Raw genomic sequence first — 18,608 nt, forward strand, 5'->3', positions numbered from 1 at the left:
AAGATGCTGCAGATGTTCTATCAGACGGTTGTGGCGAGCGCCCTCTTCTACACAGTGGTGTGCTGGGGAGGCAGCATTAAGAGGAAAGACGCCTCACGCCTGGACAAACTGGTGAGGAAGGCAAGCTCTATTGTTGGCATGGAGCTAGACAGTTTAACATCTGTGGCAGAGCGAAGGGCGCTTAGCAGGCTCCTATCAATTATGGAGAATCCACTGCATCCACTAAACAGTGTCATCTCCAGACAGAGGAGCAGCTTCAGCGACAGACTGCTGTCACTGTCCTGCTCCACTGACAGACTGAGAAGATCATTCCTCCCCCAAACTATGCGACTCTTCAATTCCACCAGAGGGGGTAAACGTTGAACATTATTCAAGTTATTGTCTGTTTTTTACCTTTTTTTATTACTCTTTAATTTAATATTTTTTGCTGCTGGAGTATGTGAATTTCCCCCTGGGATTAATAAAGTATCTATCTATCTATCTATCTATCTATCTATCTATCTATCTATCTATCTATCTATCTATCTATCTATCTATCTATCTATCTATCTATCTATCTATCTTTCCTTGCTTCCTCTTCGCATTCTCTGAAATTTAGTTTTTTAACATGCTTTTGCCATTGTCTTTTAACCAAATACTGAACGGGGAAGGTCATATTTATATTGATTTGCATATTAAAATATGCAAAATTCTTGGAGGAGTCGGGGTGGGATGGCAGGCGTGTGCATGTGCATTACTTTTCATGCTGACCAGGATTTATGGAGCTAAAGTACATGGAGGTTGGCTTACGCACAGTTTTGTGCATCTGAATTTTTTTGTACGTATGTATATTTCCACTTTTGTCCGTACGCCATGTTTTAGTGTGAGTTGTACGCAAGGTGTTATGCATGAGGCCCCTGGACCCAGGATCTCTAATCTAGCAATGCTACCTGATACACTAGTTATTATTTATTTTTTATTATATCGTTTATCACTGAGACTGATGATTAGTTTTGATGGTGGGCCCCCTGAGTTTAATATTTATAAAAGAATAAATGCACTGTGTTATTTAATAACTTAGAATCTCTGTTGTGTTATTCTGTATATCAGCTATTTTATTTTAATAGCATATTGTGGTACAAAGAGAACCGGTTTCCATCCAATCATTCTGCATGTGGAGCTGGCGTATTGTCCCATGTCTGTGTGTTGTGTTTTCTGCTGAGTATTTACATTTTCCTTCCACATCATCAAAGATGTAGAAGGTTAGTTTAACTGGTAATTCCAAATTGACCCAGAACGAGTATAGATGGATGTGTGAATGCTATGATGCTTATTCCTGCCTTCTGTGTAGTTATGCCAGGTTTCTGGCACATCTTAACCAGAATTGGATTAAGCAGGTTTAAGAATGTTATATTACAATGAATTTTTAAATTAATTATGTCCTTTAAAGAAATACACCCTTTATGATCATCTTCAAATCATACTATAGTCATAATAAATCATTTATTTATTGTTACACAGATATATACTGTATATTCTTCACATAAAAAGATACATTATTTTAAATAATACTGAAATTTGCTTTGCACACAATATGTTATGCAAGGAAATATGTACAGCTTTTGAGGTGGGGGGATAATTACAAATAAGTAAAATGTCACCCGCATGTGGGTACTTTATCCACAGAGCACATTGGAACTTTTGGTATTGCATGGGAACGTGCATATGATTGTATTCCAGTCCTATAACCCTGTGTCACTCAACAGAGTACCATATTCATTTGTAATCTTTCTATTAACAGTGCATCTTATTGCCATGACAACCTTTGGTATATAAATTCAACTGTGTTATTTCAAAACATATTTTTCTGTATCTTATATCTAAATTGATTTTCATAGTACCAGTTGGAACATGATACCCTAGCAACAAGTACAAGCAGAGTTTGAAGATAGAAAAATGCTTTTTTCTTCCTTCTTTTCAGTATAATTTCATTTATTTATATCTATAGCATACCCTTAATAATGTTGAGAACCGTTTGTTTTAGATATAAATACTAAGAAACATTGTGTTTGCCTCTAAGATAACAAATTCTTAATAGTGGTTTCGGCTTGTAACTTTGACTGCCATTCCCAAACAATATCATTGATTCATCTACTATAATTGCCCTTTACCTTTTTTCTGCATTAAATTAACCTCCTGTGCCTATTACTGTTCCCCATTATTTTGCACAATAAAATTTTATTGAGCTTTCCACCAGGGCATGTTAAGGTTAAATAGCAACAGTTCACTGAATACCACAGAGAACAAGTCAGCAGCGTTCATAAAAGAAACAAATTAGCACCATACTGCATTTGCAACAAAGGAGCATTATGGAAATTTGTGGTAATTAACAATGTTAGGAATTTACAGTAAAGAAATTAAGCTGTTAGTTTCTGATGTTATGCCTTTAGATTTTGTGCCTTCAGCCAATGTTGCATTCTGGTTTTGATAGTGTAATTTTAATGTTTGAGCTCACTGCGGACAGTTCATTCATGGTTAATTTTCTGCATGCATCCACCACAATTTTTTCCCTTAGTATTGAGCAAATTGATAAAAATTAATTAATTCATTTATTTTCTGAACTCACTTATCCCAGATTTGTTTGGAAATATTGTATTTTCATGCAGTATTGGGCACAAAGAAACCAGCCTTGAAAGGGAGGCCAGTTCATCGCAGCACTGTCAGTTGCCATCTGACATTTAGTAAGTCAGAGGCAGTTTATAGTGTCCAGTTAACCTGAAAATGTATGTCCTTCAAATATGGACATGTAAAAAATGAACAGATATGAAAATGCAGACATGTACACTTTACCAAGAGTGTGACAAACCTAGGAGTGAACCCAGAACTGTTACATATTGTGCCACGATTACGAAGGATTTAAAAAAAAACAAACAAAAAAAAAAAAAACATAATACACAGGAAAATGATTGTGGATACAAATTTACAACTACTGTATATTCTTTCTATTTTTGTAGTCACAATGTTGAAACTATTTTTGAAAGAAATACTTTTTCCCACACTGATGTGCAAAATGATTCATTAAAATGAGAACACTATGTGGCTGTCTATATAAAAGTGACATGGAATTCCTCATTACATTCATTATATTGCAGAAAAATGTCACAGCCAGATGACACTAACTTTTCAGAACCCCAACAGTTTGGATGGCTCTTTTTTGTGTGTGTTACACAACATATTTTTGGAAAATACAATGGGAACATGGTGTTTAACTAATTTTCTGTAACTTAGACAGCAGAATGCTGTACAATGGTATTTATTATGGGAATTCATAATCTGCAGTACTCCTGTAATAAATTAAAAAGTGTCAGTGGCTTTTTGAAATGGTAAACATTTGAGCTTCCATGTAGTATTATATTTAAATTTTTGAAATTAGATATGGTGACTTTTATTTATTTTTTCTTAATATCTTTACTTTTTCAGGTTCACAAAAATTATTTTTTATAAATACGTAAAACGTGACTATTTTTTGTATTTCACTTTCAAATTATAATTAAATATAGTGACTTTTTCTCTTTATCTTTAATTTTACAGATTAACAAAGACTATTTTAATAAATATTTTGTTTTTCAGTATATTTTAAGATTTAAGTGTTAAGCAGTAAAAAAGTACATACAAGATTAAAAAAGATTTATTAGTGTCAGCTAAATCAAATATTTGAAAAATAGTGATTTTGAAAACAGCCACACACAGAAATGTGTGCTCATACTTGAGTTCCTGTATTGTTTTTCTTTGGGAACCTTTTAGATTAATTTGATTTTGAAGATTCACGAAAACTATTTTAATAAGTAAACCTAAGCAGGTATATTTTGTATTTCAGTTTATTTAAAGATGTAACTGTTAAGCAGTAAAAGAGTACACATATGCTTAAAACAGATGTTTTAGTGTCAGCAACCTAATTATTTTAAAAGAGTGATTTTGAAAAAAGCCACATGTAGAAAAGTGTGCTCATACTTGAGTTCCTGTATTCTTTTTCTTAGGGAACTTTTTAGATTTTTAAACATGATTTGATACAAAGCAGCACATCTCTGTGTGAAGTTAAAATAATATATACAGTGTATGTGTATATATTTATACATGCTTTTTATTGTCGCTAAACAGTGTCTTAGTGCTGTTTATCTTTGTACAGTAAAAGGTGAATTTTCATCTACACCCTTCCAAAGTATAGTGTATAGTAGGTATAACTGAGTCATTTTTAGGTCTCCTTGAATAAAGATAATTTAATAAAGAATAATAATAAGGCTCTTAATATTATTTCAGTAGCCCTGAAACAAATGCAAACAGTTTTAACAAATGGTTTGTACATTTTTTACTTCATAAATATTTACCAATAATTTTTAATCTGTCCCTTTCAATGACACTAATTAATGGCCTTAAATTTCAAGCATTAAATTGCAGGTTGTGTTGAGCACCAGAAGGTGTTACTTGTCCTGGTCAAATGTATTTTATGAATAGCCCTTTTTGAGGAGTCAGATTCCTGAACAAGATTAAGGCCTTTTGGGTTTTGAGTACCTGTGGTTAAATAGTGTTGCTTTTGGCAGGACACAATGAGCAAATGAGGTTTAATCCCTCTGATCTTAGTCGTCTGGTTTGTCAGTCATGAAATTCTTACAGTTGTTCTTTCTGTATCTGTTGCTCATGTGAATAAAAACCTTGAGCTAGAGGCCTCTTATGAGGCAGCATCAAACATCTTTTCTGGTATAAGAGAAACATACTGTCATGGTAAAATATGCACAAACACTGCAGGTTATATATATATATATATATATATATATATATATATATATATACACAGTATACTGTATGTATATATGTATTTATTTTTTTTGTTTTTCCCATTTTGTTGGTTTTTATTGTTTTATTCTATGACAGGCCCACCAGCAGCACTGAACGTATCTGGATATCACTAGAAACAAAGTTCAAAACCATGATAACAGAAAGGATACTTGTCTGTCACAGAGTGCACATGTTGCCTCAATGAGCTCTGAGACTACAGCACAAATAAATCTGCAAAAGTGTTGCCGCATGTCTCCCATGCATGGCATTTATTTCATCATGTTAATAATCTGAAACATAGCTTATTATGTATCCAAATGTGCAAACATAGTCCACCCATCCATCCATTTTCCAACCCGCTGAATCCGAACACAGGGTCACGGGGGTCTGCTGGAGCCAATCCCAGCCAACACAGGGCACAAGGCAGGGAACCAATCCCGGGCAGGGTGCCAACCCACCGCAGGCAAACATAGTAATTTAATCAATTTTTACACATCTGTCTCAACACGCTCCATAAAGCAATGGTTGCACACATACAGTGCATCCGGAAAGTATTCACAGCGCATCACTTTTTCCACATTTTGTTATGTTACAGCCTTATTCCAAAATGGATTAAATTCATTTTTTTCCTCAGAATTCTACACACAACACCCCATAATGACAACATGAAAAAAGTTTACTTGACGTTTTTGCAAATTTATTAAAAATAAAAAAAGTGAGTAATCACATGTACATAAGTATTCACAGTCTTTGCTCAATACTTTGTCGATGCACCTTTGGCAGCAATTACATCCTCAAGTCTTTTTGAATATAATGCCACAAGCTTGGCACACCTATCCTTGGACAGTTTCGCCCATTCCTCTTTGCAGTACCTCTCAAGCTCTATCAGGTTGGATGGGAAGCGTCGGTGCACAGCCATTTTAAGATCTCTCCAGAGATGTTCAATCGGATTCAAGTCTGGGCTCTGGCTGGGCCACTCAAGGACATTCACAGAGTTGTCCTGAAGCCACTCCTTTGATATCTTGGCTGTGTGCTTAGGGTCGTTGTCCTGCTGAAAGATGAACCGTCGCCGTAGTCTGAGGTCAAGAGCGTTCTGAAGCAGGTTTTCATCCAGGATGTCTCTGTACATTGCTACAGTCATCTTTCCCTTTATCCTGACTAGTCTCCCAGTCCCTGCCACTGAAAAACATCCCCACAGCATGATGCTGCCACCACCATGCTTCACTGTAGGGATGGTATTGGCCTGGTGATGAGCGGTGCCTGGTTTCCTCCAAACGTGACGCCTGGCATTCACACCAAAGAGTTCAATCTTTTTCTCATCAGACCAGAGAATTTTCTTTCTCATGGTCTGAGAGTCCTTCAGGTGCCTTTTGGCAAACTCCAGGCGGGCTGCCATGTGCCTTTTACTAAGGAGTGGCTTCTGTCTGGCCACTCTACCATACAGGCCTGATTGGTGGATTGCTGCAGAGATGGTTGTCCTTCTGGATGGTTCTTCTCTCTCCACAGTGGACCTCTGAAGCTCTGACAGAATGACCATCGGGTTTTTGGTCACCTCCCTGACTAAGGCCCTTCTCCCCCTGATCGCTCAGTTTAGATGGCCGGCCAGCTCTAGGAAGACTCCTGGTGGTTTCGAACTTCTTCCACTTACGGATGATGGAGGCCACTGTGCTCATTGGGATCTTCAAAGCAGCAGAAACTTTTCTGTAACCTTCCCCAGATTTGTGCCTCGAAAGACAATCCTGTCTCGGTGGTCTACAGACAATTCCTTTGACTTCATGCTTGGTTTGTGCTCTGACATGAACTGTCAACTGTGGGACCTTATATAGACAGGTGTGTGCCTTTCCAAATCATGTCCAATCAACTGAATTTACCACAGGTGGACTCCAATTAAGCTGCAGAAACATCTCAAGGATGATCAGGGGAAACAGGATGCACCTGAACTCAATTTTGAGCTTCATGGCAAAGGCTGTGAATACTTATGTACATGTGCTTTCTCAATTTTTTTATTTTTAATAAATTTGCAAAAATTTCAAGTAAACCTTTTTCATGTTGTCATTATGGGGTGTTGTGTGTAGAATTCTGAGGAAAAAAATGAATTTAATCCATTTTGGAATAAGGTTGTAAATAAAATAAATACTTTCACATTAAGAAGTTGGCAAGTACTATTCACCTTCATTGGTGATACCTGTGCACCATGTTTCTGTTCTATCTTAAACATCAAGTGATAATTTTAAATTTTCCAAAATGAATGTGATATTAGTAGCCATTCAATCCTACAAACTTGGCAAAAAGGATACCTCTCTAAAATATTATTTTTACTATTGCTGTTCTTGTTTGTCCTCTTCCAAGGACAAACACAATTTGTTTTTGTATAGAAATCATGAAATTGCAGTTTACTCTAAAAGTAATAATCATGGTGTGCCTGCATATTTTACTTTTAAGTATAATACTTTGCTTTCTTACCTGATATGAACAGATGAATATCGAACCATTGGTCAATACATTTTCTAACCCATTTTACAATACAATACAATACAGTTTATTTTTGTATAGCCCAAAATCACACAGGAAGTGCCGCAATGGGCTTTAACAGGCCCTGCCTCTTGACAGCCCCCCAGCCTTGACTCTCTAAGAAGACAAGGAAAAACTCCCAAAAAAAACCTAGTAGAGAAAAATGGAAGAAACCTTGGGAAAGGCAGTTCAAAGAGAGACCCCTTTCCAGGTAGATTGGGCGTGCAGTGGGTGTCAAAAGAAGGGGGTCAATACAATACAATACAGTACAGTACACAGAACAATTTCTCAATATAGTAAGAAATAAAAAAATATAAATTTTAGAAGTACAGAGTAGAATTTAACAGTAGATGATATATCCCAAAATAAGATTTGTATTTGTATAGAGTCCTGGAGACCTCATCCTTCAAGCTGCCTCCCCCATTTGGCCATTCCACAGCTGAAACAGTGCTGGGCCAGCCAATCCGATGAAAGGACCCCTCTCTCCCACGATTCCTGCGATCCTCCATCTGGGATGACTTTTCCTTAGGCAGGCAAAACAACTTGGCAGGTGGGCCATGGCACCAAGTGCCACATTTGAGTACCGAGAAGAAAAACAGAATAAGTGAGGGTTAGTATACAATTATAACTGTCATGTTACTTATGTTTAAGTGCTAATGACTAACAACAGAGATGCAGTCTGTACAGCTAATCAGCAGCTCTAGTCAGGATATGCTAAACTGAAGTAGTGAGTCTTCAGCCGGGATTTAAAAGCTGAGACCGAAGGGGCATCTCTTATAGTAGCAGGCAGACCATTCCACAGTTTAGGGGCCCTGTAACTAAAAGCTCGACCCCCCACTGTTATTTTATTAATCCTTGGAATCATAAGCAGACCGGCATCTTGAGATCTTAATGTGCGCTCTGGTTTGCAAGTCATGATAAGTTCAGACAAGTAAGCCGGACCTCGACCATTTAATGATTTATATGTTAAAAGAAGGATTTTGAAATCTGCCCTAAACTTAACCGGGAGCCAGTGTAAGGATTTAAGAACTGGAGTTATGTGTTCGTATTTTCTTGTTCTTGTAATAATTCTCGCAGCCGCATTTTGGATTAACTGGAGGCTGTATAAAGAACAGTTTGAACATCCAGTGAACACCGCATTGCAGTAGTCAATCCTAATCCAGTGACTAATCCAGAGCAGCATTGGGCATTATTCCATCTCAGGGCTCACTTAAGCGCATACTACACTGTGCTATTTTTTTTTTGTTCTGATAAGACTGAAGGGCAACAAATTTTACTTTACTTTTTTCAGAGAGTCTTCCAGCAAAAATTACTGCATACTCTATTGAATGTCCCCCACTCTGATTTTGACTGAATGACACTGAATATACTATTCTCACTGAGAGTGGTCTTCTATCTGTTTTACCTTTGCTGTTTTCTGCTTTGGAATATTTATCTGGAAAGAATGAAAACTGCTTTTGGTGACAGCCAATGAGTCATTAAGACTTATTGTACTGTACTTGCATACATCTTTCAATGTATTTTGTGCTTCTTTTCCAGTCCTGCCTCCAATTTGTGTTTCTAGGCATTTCAAAAAGCCTTCACTTGTGGTGCATTTCAGAGTTAAATGCCACCATATTTAAGCAGGCTCAATGCATAAAGTTATCACTTGTCAAATCCCTTGTACCTTGCCTGTCAAGTCCCTTTGTTTTTGTTTTGAAACTTTTTTCTTATCCTCTTAAGTAATGTAACACTTTAATTTAGGTACTCTAAAAATGCATCTGTTACTCATTTACTCTTATGTAACAAGACCTTAACAAAGGCTTCTTTTGGTCTTCATAACAATAATAAAACATCAGTAGATAAGTTATTCATTTTTGTTCAGTGTGGCACGTTAATATGAAGGATTCACAGGTCTTATACTAAATATTCAATTTGAAGAGAAATGTGTGTCACTTAAGTCATCTCAGACCATTCCAAAGTGAAGTTTGTTAATAGGTCACATTACAGAGATGAATAAACACTTTAGTGATGCTTTGTATATATTATGAAGCTCCAAAGAAGTGTTTGTTAAGGCCTTGTTACATAATAGTAATGAGTAATAGATTATTAATTATTTTTTCAATACCTAAACAAAAGTGTTACCAGAATTTTTAACTTACCTTGTTTTATTAATTTTGTGTGATCTGTATTTTGACTATTTTTTTTTTTTTTTTTGCTTTCTCAATGTTCAGCAGATATCAGTTCCATATGTGTTACATTATTGAATGCAACCTTAAACATTGACACTAGTCTGGTTGAATGTGTGCTCACCTAAACTAGGATTCACAACAAAACAGGTGCAACATAAGAAAATCATGTTTGACCACATGATGAGGATGTAGTATCTGACAACAACTATCATCAGTTAGAAATGTTATTTATTAATTAATTATGTCTAGTTAAAACAACCAGACATGTTGCCCATTTTTGGCAGGTCAAATGACCCTTTTCATCCTCATTTGGCTTTAAAGTCAGTATTTTGAAACTAAGAAATTTACCTCCTCTTTCTGTATGCCATCCATTATTTAGTTACTGCTACAGTATGTAACAAGACCTTAACAAAAGTTTTGTCTTAATAAGACAAAACACCAGCAATAACTCTTTAAAATGCGATGTTTTTACCTGTGATGTATGTATTAATAAGTTAAGGCTATATAACAAGGCTTTTGTTTGTGTTACATACTGTATCAATAAAGGAACTAACAGGTGCATAGTAACAGATCCTTAAAGGCCATTTCTAAAGTCTTACCCAAGTATATGGAATTATGTTACAGTTCACCTACACTTCTGAACTGGTGATCTGCCACCTTGGCTGGAGTGCTGGCACTGGATAAAGGATCTGCTCTGGAAACTCGAAGGGTGCCAGTTCAAAAACAATCAGTGACAGAAGGAAGGCTACTGAGCAATGCCATTAACCTGCATTTGCACTCTGCCTCTAAAACTGGCTATATTGCCTCAGCCATTCTGGCTCCATACAGTAATAATGTCCTGGCTATAACTGGCTAACTATCTCTCTCACTCCTTTCTCCCTCTAATAGTTAATGCAGGTGGACTGTATTGGCTCGATAATGGCCGCCTTTGTATCAACCAGGTGGATCCTGCACATTGGTGGTAGCTGAAGTGGCTACCTATTGTCTGTGTTAAGTGCTTTTTGTAGTTTAAAAAGTGCCATATAAATATAATTAATTATTACTATTTTTACTGTTACATTTAGTTCAAAGAATGTGGACTAGCCAAAAGAAAATTATTTGGTAGAGTTAACACAGAACAGTCTCAAGTTAATTGAGTTCTATCCAAGGATCATAATCTTATTTACAGTATATAAAATATAGAATTTTTTTCGAGGTGCACTTACACTATAATTACACAAGTATAATTTACAAAATTTAAAATGGCACTTACATTTTATTATAAGTTTCTAGTAAGAGAGCAAAAGCTGTTCTGTTAATAGTTTGTAATGATGTATTGTACAAGACTGTGAGATGCATCATGAAAATAGTTTTGAGTATCCTCCATCCGACCAACTTAATCCATTTCAGACTCACTGGGGCTGGAGCAGATCGTGGCAGCACTCTGATTCACAACCCAGTCTCAGTCATACAGGACTAAATTATAGTCAACATTTAACCTCACACAAACAATTTTTGGATGTAGGAAGAAAATTGGAGTACCAGGTGAAAAACCCATTCAGACATAGATAGAACCTGCTTAATATGTTTTTGTTTGTTAATTAAAAATACACATGTGACCTAAATAAGTAGTTCTGTAGGTACTCTGCTGTCATTAACTGCTTTATTTATATACTGTATGACGGAAACATACAAAAGTGTAATTCTTCTAAAACCAGCAACTCATTTCAGCTATTCTTGCAACCATTACCTCACATGTGGTTCTGCACACCCCACATGTCCTTTAGCCCCATTTCAGGTCAAAGTTCCATCAGCAACTCCTTTTCTCCTTTCTGAATATGACTTCTCATAGCCGGTCCATGCTCTTCCCCCTCTTTTACAGTACACTCTAAGGAATCTGACTTTAATAATGATACCCTGTATTGTGCCAAGAGTTGAATATGCTTGTGCAGAAAAACAAATAGTGAGAAACAGTACTAAAAATACTAATATGAAGAAATTTCAGAATGCATTTTTGCAAACAAATAAGAGTTTGACAAAAACCAACAATCTGTATATTACTACCCCAGTCTACCTGCAATCCAGAAAGCCACTTTTCATTTATTTTTGTTATTTTTATTGATTTTATTGTAATCATTCTATACAAATAGATCAATTTTTACAAAAAAAAAATAGGATTGAAAAAAAATCCAACCCTGAGAAAGAGAGCATGGCCAACGGACTAATACTTAAAACTAGTAAAAATAAATAAATTGAAGAGTTTAATAGGCAGATAAAGATAAACAAAAAGCAAGCTCAATCTGAAAAACAACCATAAAGGCAAAAATGCAGTGAAACGATAAACATTATATTGACTGTAATTGTCACATTGTTAAGAATTACATTTTTGCGTGCTTTCTAAAGTGCCTTGCCATTATATACTATATGAAAACATGAAAACTGATTTTTTTTAATGATTGGAAACTTTTTTTAAAGCAGTAGGATGCCTAATTCTTGGACTTTTCAAAGGTAATGAGTGTAACTTTATTCGATTTGGAAATATAGACACATTTACCTCCTGTGTAGAATTTAGCAACCTAATTAGAGTTAATTCTGTTGTCGAAATTGTGAACCTAAGTTATAAAGTGTGGTTTAAGTGAGACATCTATTCTCTGATCCACTTATGCAGCGCTGGGCACATTATGGAAATCATCCGTGACACCAGTCCATTACAGAACTCAGTCACACACCCGCCCATACTCACTCATTCAGGGCAAGTTCGGAATCACAAGTTAACCTAACTTGCACTTCTCTTGGATGTGGGATTGATGCTCATTCACACAGCCAGAGAAAGTCTGATCACTGTTAGTACAGAGATTAGGTTGGATCTTGAAATGAGCATCCTTAAATTCAGAGGCAGTCACAATGACAATGCCTCCCAAGTGTTTACTAGAGAATATTGTCAAATGACACTTAAAAACAGTACTAGATGGCTTTTTCATTTCTAATCATTCATGTATACAGTATTTTCATTTTTTGTTTTTGTTTAATTTTTTTTCTTTGGTTTTCTATCTACAGTAGTCATAAATTGTTTAGGCATTTCCTGTGTCTTTTGTCTAAGTGTGGTCTATCTTGCAATATTTCTATCTCTAGCTGGTCAGATACAATGGTGTTTTTTTATCATCTTGGCAATGTCACTTACCACAGAGCTGCACATATGTTTTAGTTTAGGAAGAAATACTCTTCATTTGGAAATAAATGGTTTATCTGAGAAATTAATTCATTATTGATTCTGCCACCCAAACATGTTTCATTTACATTTACATTTCATACAGTAAAGAGAGAGGCAGCAAACACCTGCTTTGAATCCAGTAATATATTTCAGCTGTGTTCAAACTCTTATCCTGTTAGGGTCAGAAAAACTCATAAAGGACTCTTTGTTTCCAGGGAGGCTTCATCAAGTCGTGTCACTAAAAATACTTTTTTTTCTGTTAGTAAATGAAACATGTATATGTTTTAACAAGCTGGAATTACATGCCAGAAATCTTGGAAAGTAGCTAGAGAGTGAAATCCCCAGAACTTTTTGCCAGTGCTTCATGAGACAGAGGGTCTTTGTCATAGCTAAAACATCAAAGGAAGCCTGAAAAAAATAAGAAAAAGGAAAATTACCCACAAATTTTATTGTGAATATTTAATTATGCTTTATTGCTCTATTGTCTGCCTCGTTTGATTTGAGAACAAGAAACAGAGCAACAAAGTTCTGTTAAATACTCATTTTTAAAAATGCAGAATTGCCCCTTTTCTTATGTAATTGGATATTTTTAGATGGGCTATAAAATGTTATGAACAGTTATTTAAAGAAAACTGAAGATTAAAATTACTTTTTAATTACCTTTTCATTAAACAGTTTTTTAAAAATATTTCTCACTCTGTTTCCCCAGTTCTACACAATGGGTCCATGGAGTGCTAAATTGTGAAAAATAGCTGTTCACATTACAGTTAAATATTAATAATGGACACTTAAGTTTTGCACTACTCAGGCTGTAATAAAAAGATATGTGCTCTTCTAAAAGAAACTGCTTAAAGTACTTGATAAGACAGCCAACAATTGTTTCAAAAATAATTTGTAATTATGTATATGTCTATGTAGTATATATTATCTGTATTTAGTGTGTGTGTATGTATATATATAATATATATTTATATATATATATATATATATATATATATATATATATATATATATATATATATATATATATATATATACTGTACATCCATATATATATATTCATACATACTGTATACACACACACATACCCCTGTATATAGGGACCCTTTCTTTAACACAACCAAATCACCAGTGCACAGGTTAATATGTCAAGGCTTTTTTGAATCGAATTCCTCTTTTAAATATCAAAATTTAATTTAAAATGTTGATATCACCTATCATGAATTTCAAATCAGTCATTTCAGATTTTGAGTTTTATCAATTTGAAATTTGATATCAAGGTCTTTCGAAGTAAGTGTTTGAAATTTGTTATCATTGTTCTGAAATGTGAGATTAATTTTCCAAAAAAATCTTAATCAAAATTCAAAACCTTCATAAAATATTTTGAAAAGCTGATATCATAATTTAAAAGTCATATATACATTTTCAGATTATTATATTCAATATTACTCTTGATGCTGTGATACTGTGTTACAACCTCTCTTCTGTATCCCTTTTTGACAAGCTAGCGATAATTTTTATATTTATAAAATAAACTCTGTGTAAATACAGTAGATATAACCACACTGAATATGAAGTACCATTATGATTAGAATGTACACTAGGTTAAACATTTTTAATTTTAAATGCGTTATAAAAACAAGGGGATCTTGATCTACAAACAGTATAAGTTGAATATGAAGCAGAACTAAGATGAAAAAAGTTACTAACTTAATAAAACATTTTATCATTCTTTCAATTCATTTACAAGTTATGTTTAATCCTATTCTTAGATAATAGGAAATTGAAGCCCATCCTAACAGTACAGGGTTCAAGACAAAAACAATACTTAAATGGAGCACAAACCAACACAGAACATTTAGGATTTTCATGTTTTGTTTTTTTTTTGTATAACTTAGATGAAATTGTAATTTTACTTAAACTTTTCAAGAGTGTATGCAGAAAGACACAACAGTCTAGATCACAAGCTGTGGATCAAAAGGTTAATACCATCACACTTTCATGTTTGTTTATTTATGTTCTGTATATAATTGTAAACAAAGAGTGTGTGGCACATCTCAGGAAAAGATAATGAAATAGTACTTTATTTGTTAAAATAATATTAGTTGAATGAAGCAAACTGTAATCCTTCTTGACCTGAAAGCATTTTTATTATTTCACTGTTATATTATTATAAATTAACTGACTAATATAGGCTCTAAAAACTGATGAATTCCTACAATTGTGTCTTTCATGCAAATTTTAAATGTTGTGCTCGATATCAATTTTTAAATGTTGATCTAACATTTTTTAAAGGTTTATGTTAAATTTCAAATGCCGATATCATATTTCAAACCACTGTCGAATTTTTAAATTTCAGACTGAAATATAAACTCTGTCTTATTGACATTCTGAATTTTGAGATAAATAGTTGATTAAATGTTAAAGTAGCTTGCCATAGGTGAAGGGTTTACACAATGAGCTACTGGTGGGTAATGAATTATTATTATTATTATTACTTTAACTATTAGTTCTACACCAATTGTATAATCATATTTATTTTGTTTATTTCTGCTTAATATTACTCAAAGTCCTCCCTCCCAAGGCTGAGCCAGGCATTGTCCTTGATGGATCTACTTATGTATCTTTCTCAGTGGTTCTGTTGCTCTAGTATTATTCATTACAAAATATATGTAAATTGTATTACTGTGCCACATCATTAAATAGGCTTTGTGCACCATCTTTCTATAAATTATCCATATTACCTTTTTATTTAAAACATTTTTGAGGTTCAGTACTGCAGTGATGCTTAGTGTGCATTTACTCTGTCTAAACATTTATTCTCTGAACATCCTTTCTGCACTACTAGGTCACAGAGGCTAAAGCATTTATTTTATTGCTTAGTTATTTAGTTTTAAACTTTAAATAACTTGGTGTGTTAACAGTAAAATCAACTTAAAAACTTATTTTTATTTCTTGAAGTTTAGAAAAAAGTGACTATTATTTGAGGTTTTATTTGAATCAGAAATGTCACAGTATGTTTCAGCAGATCATTTACAGATCATTTAACTATGTAGTTGGGTCGTATGAAGGTACGATATTGTGTGATTCTATTATATTTTATATTGCTGTGTTTTTGTGGTTTCTTCAGGATCAATAGCTGATTATATATAGTAAAATACAGTAAAAATTAATCAACCCAGGAATCACTCCATGCAGTTCTACTGAAAGGAAATCATTATTCTTTTTGTATTGTGTTTAAATAATGTTTTTGCTTAACAGTTTTAAATTACTTCTAAATGATCCTCCACCAATCCTGTTTTTAACAGGATTAATTAAGAGCTGGTTGTATCACCTCCTTACAAAGCACTTCCTTAGAAAAAAACTTTTTATAGGTAGTACAAATTTGAAATAGAGCATCAAATAAATATTAATGTAAATGACACAATTCTGGCAGAATACATGGATTTTTAGCAAGTATATTCAGCTTGAAGAACCATACAGACTTTAGATAGTCATGGAAAGGTTAGGAATTGAATAGGAATTGCAGTATGTAGGATTTTGTTGGCTGTGGCCTAAACATATAACTCTGTCAGGAAGCAAAGCAGTTGTTTCCGCTAGCGTGCATTGGTGTTTTAGAAAAAATGAGTGGCGATAGGTGGATGATGGAATTGCTTGCAGGCCAAGTGTTGAAGAGCCGATTGGAGTAAACTAAAGTCTTGTAATTATGGACTGGCCTCCATATTTGTTAAAGAGATGATTGAAACACTTTGATCCAATAGCATTGACCACTTTCGAATAAAGAAATATTTCTAACTTCTTCAAGCATACTGTACTTATATATTGCTCCTGAAAGTACCCAAATTTGAAAAGTATTCACAGTAATAAATTTATTTTAAAAACCAGAAGTCATTCTGCATACAATAGTTACAGTACTTTTCTAGATTAATTATTTTGATTTTAAAAAAAAATTTTTATTCTTATCTTGCTTTTCTCAGAATTCTATTACATTTCTAACCTCATTAGCCACTTTAATGTTAGAGTGAAATAAAGATGTAATATTTTGAAAAAAAGTAAAAAGAAGGAAAATCTAAAACAGACAAGTCATTCCTTAATTAAAGAATTTTGTGTTTTGTTCAGTTTCAGCCACCAGTCTCATTGCCCAAAAACAGAAAGAAAAACAAAGTACTTATATGGCCCAGTCTATTGTATAGACAGTTTGCATTAACATGAGAATCAAAACAGATAGATTTTGAAATAGATACCTTTTTGTCAAAAGTTTAAACTTTAAAATATTAAAAATCATTTAATGAATCCTCCCACATGCTATGCAGTGTCTCACCACATATATGTGGTTTTCCAATGGACTGTGCCTTTTTTAAACCTGCTTTTTCCAGTTCTGAATCATGGAATAGCAAGTCTATTTTCTAGCAGCAAGGCAGAACCCTGGACAGGGTGACAAACCACCGCAGGACATTCTTATTCATACTGGGTTGATTTAGATTAAAAAAATAGTGCATGTTTTTGGAATAGTCAGAAAGAACTTACACAAATAAAAAAATTCAGACTGCACATTTACAACAACTGAACTGGGATTGAATTTTAATTTGTGTTGAATGTGAAAACTGTATTAATGACTTGGTTTATACATTAATCAATTTGTGTTTTAGTTTTATGGATATCTGTGTCACTTTTCACACTATAGTAAATGAAACCATAGGTAATACTATCTTACAGTTAATATTAAATTTAGAAAATTTAAAAACTTTTTTCCCTCCTTTCATAATTCACTCTGTCAAAACAATTTAACATATACAAAAATATTCCAGCTATCTTTAGTAACTTACGAGTGTAGTAATTTGAATTTGTTATATTTTTATGTAAGGTGGCCTCCAGAAAAATAAAGGTTAAAAAATTCTCCCCATTTCAAAATGCATATTTACTTATTTATATATTCTTGTATGCATGCGTTTGTTTATTAAATCATTTTGCAAGCTTCAGCTTTAATATGTTATTAAAAAAATCTTCATTCCTACTATTAATCCCTACCAGATTTTATTTGTTGATATCTTCTTCTTTGTTTTAGGAGCTAATTTTGTTACTCGAAAAATTAGTCGCTCTGTGGCCAAGATTCACCTCGGACAGCTGGATTGTTTCAGCCTAGGCAATCTGGATGCCAAGAGAGATTGGGGTCACGCCAGGGACTATGTTGAGGTAGGTTATGGATGGGTTGTACAAGCTGCTGAAAACAGGATCCCGCACACATTTATTCATTCCTTTTTACAAGGCGAATATGTTTTTGTAGATCATCTGCAACAGAAATATTTAATCTGCATGCAGTCTCTTGTGAACGTTTGCCAGGAAGGAGTAGACAGATGTTGGGATACTGCTTACTAAGTTATAATTGCCAGCCTTTTTCAACAGTGGCAAAATTTTTCTTAACGATGTCTTAAACTGTTGCATGTTAGAGCAAGATTATAAAAGTCCAATAGTTTTCTCCATATTTCCACCACGGCGTACTTTACTTGGTAAATGTTGCAGAAAAGGATGAAACGTACATTATTTCAGACAAGTTTGCATCAGATTAGATTGTCTCAGCTAATCTGTAATGAGCAGCAGAGCAGTGACACTCTTTCCAGCACCCCCACATTTTGGTTCCTTCCTAATAGTTGTATTGTACTGCAGGTATTGTTTTTTGTTACTGCTTGGCAAAATCTTCAGGAACATATTGTAACAAAGGTTATTTCTTATATACAGTAACTCCACAAGGACAAGGTTTTATTTTGTGACTTTTTATATATTGTGTTGTTAGCTTGTTTACATGAAAACCTGTTTACACCGATCTGTGCTCCTAAGAAGGATAATACTTCTAAGAATGTGGTGGACTGGGTTGGTTACAAGTGTATGAAAAGTGTGATACAGTTGAGTGTACTTGTAAGGATCCC

General features: G+C 34.2%; 1 protein-coding gene across 1 annotated transcript in view; it reads left to right on the forward strand.

The window, feature by feature from the left end:
• The window catches only part of gmds (GDP-mannose 4,6-dehydratase), a 479,963-nt gene extending 461,858 nt beyond the window's left edge, over positions 1-18,105 (forward strand). Inside the window, exons 7-8 of the mRNA XM_051928781.1 lie at positions 17,750-17,877; positions 18,088-18,105. Of these exons, the coding sequence (XP_051784741.1) occupies positions 17,750-17,877; positions 18,088-18,105 (146 nt within the window). The remainder of the gene's footprint in view (positions 1-17,749; positions 17,878-18,087) is intronic.
• The last annotated feature ends 503 nt before the right edge of the window (positions 18,106-18,608 follow it).

The sequence above is a fragment of the Erpetoichthys calabaricus genome, chromosome 6, assembly GCF_900747795.2.
Source record: "Erpetoichthys calabaricus chromosome 6, fErpCal1.3, whole genome shotgun sequence".
Taxonomy (NCBI): Eukaryota; Metazoa; Chordata; class Cladistia; order Polypteriformes; family Polypteridae; genus Erpetoichthys; species Erpetoichthys calabaricus.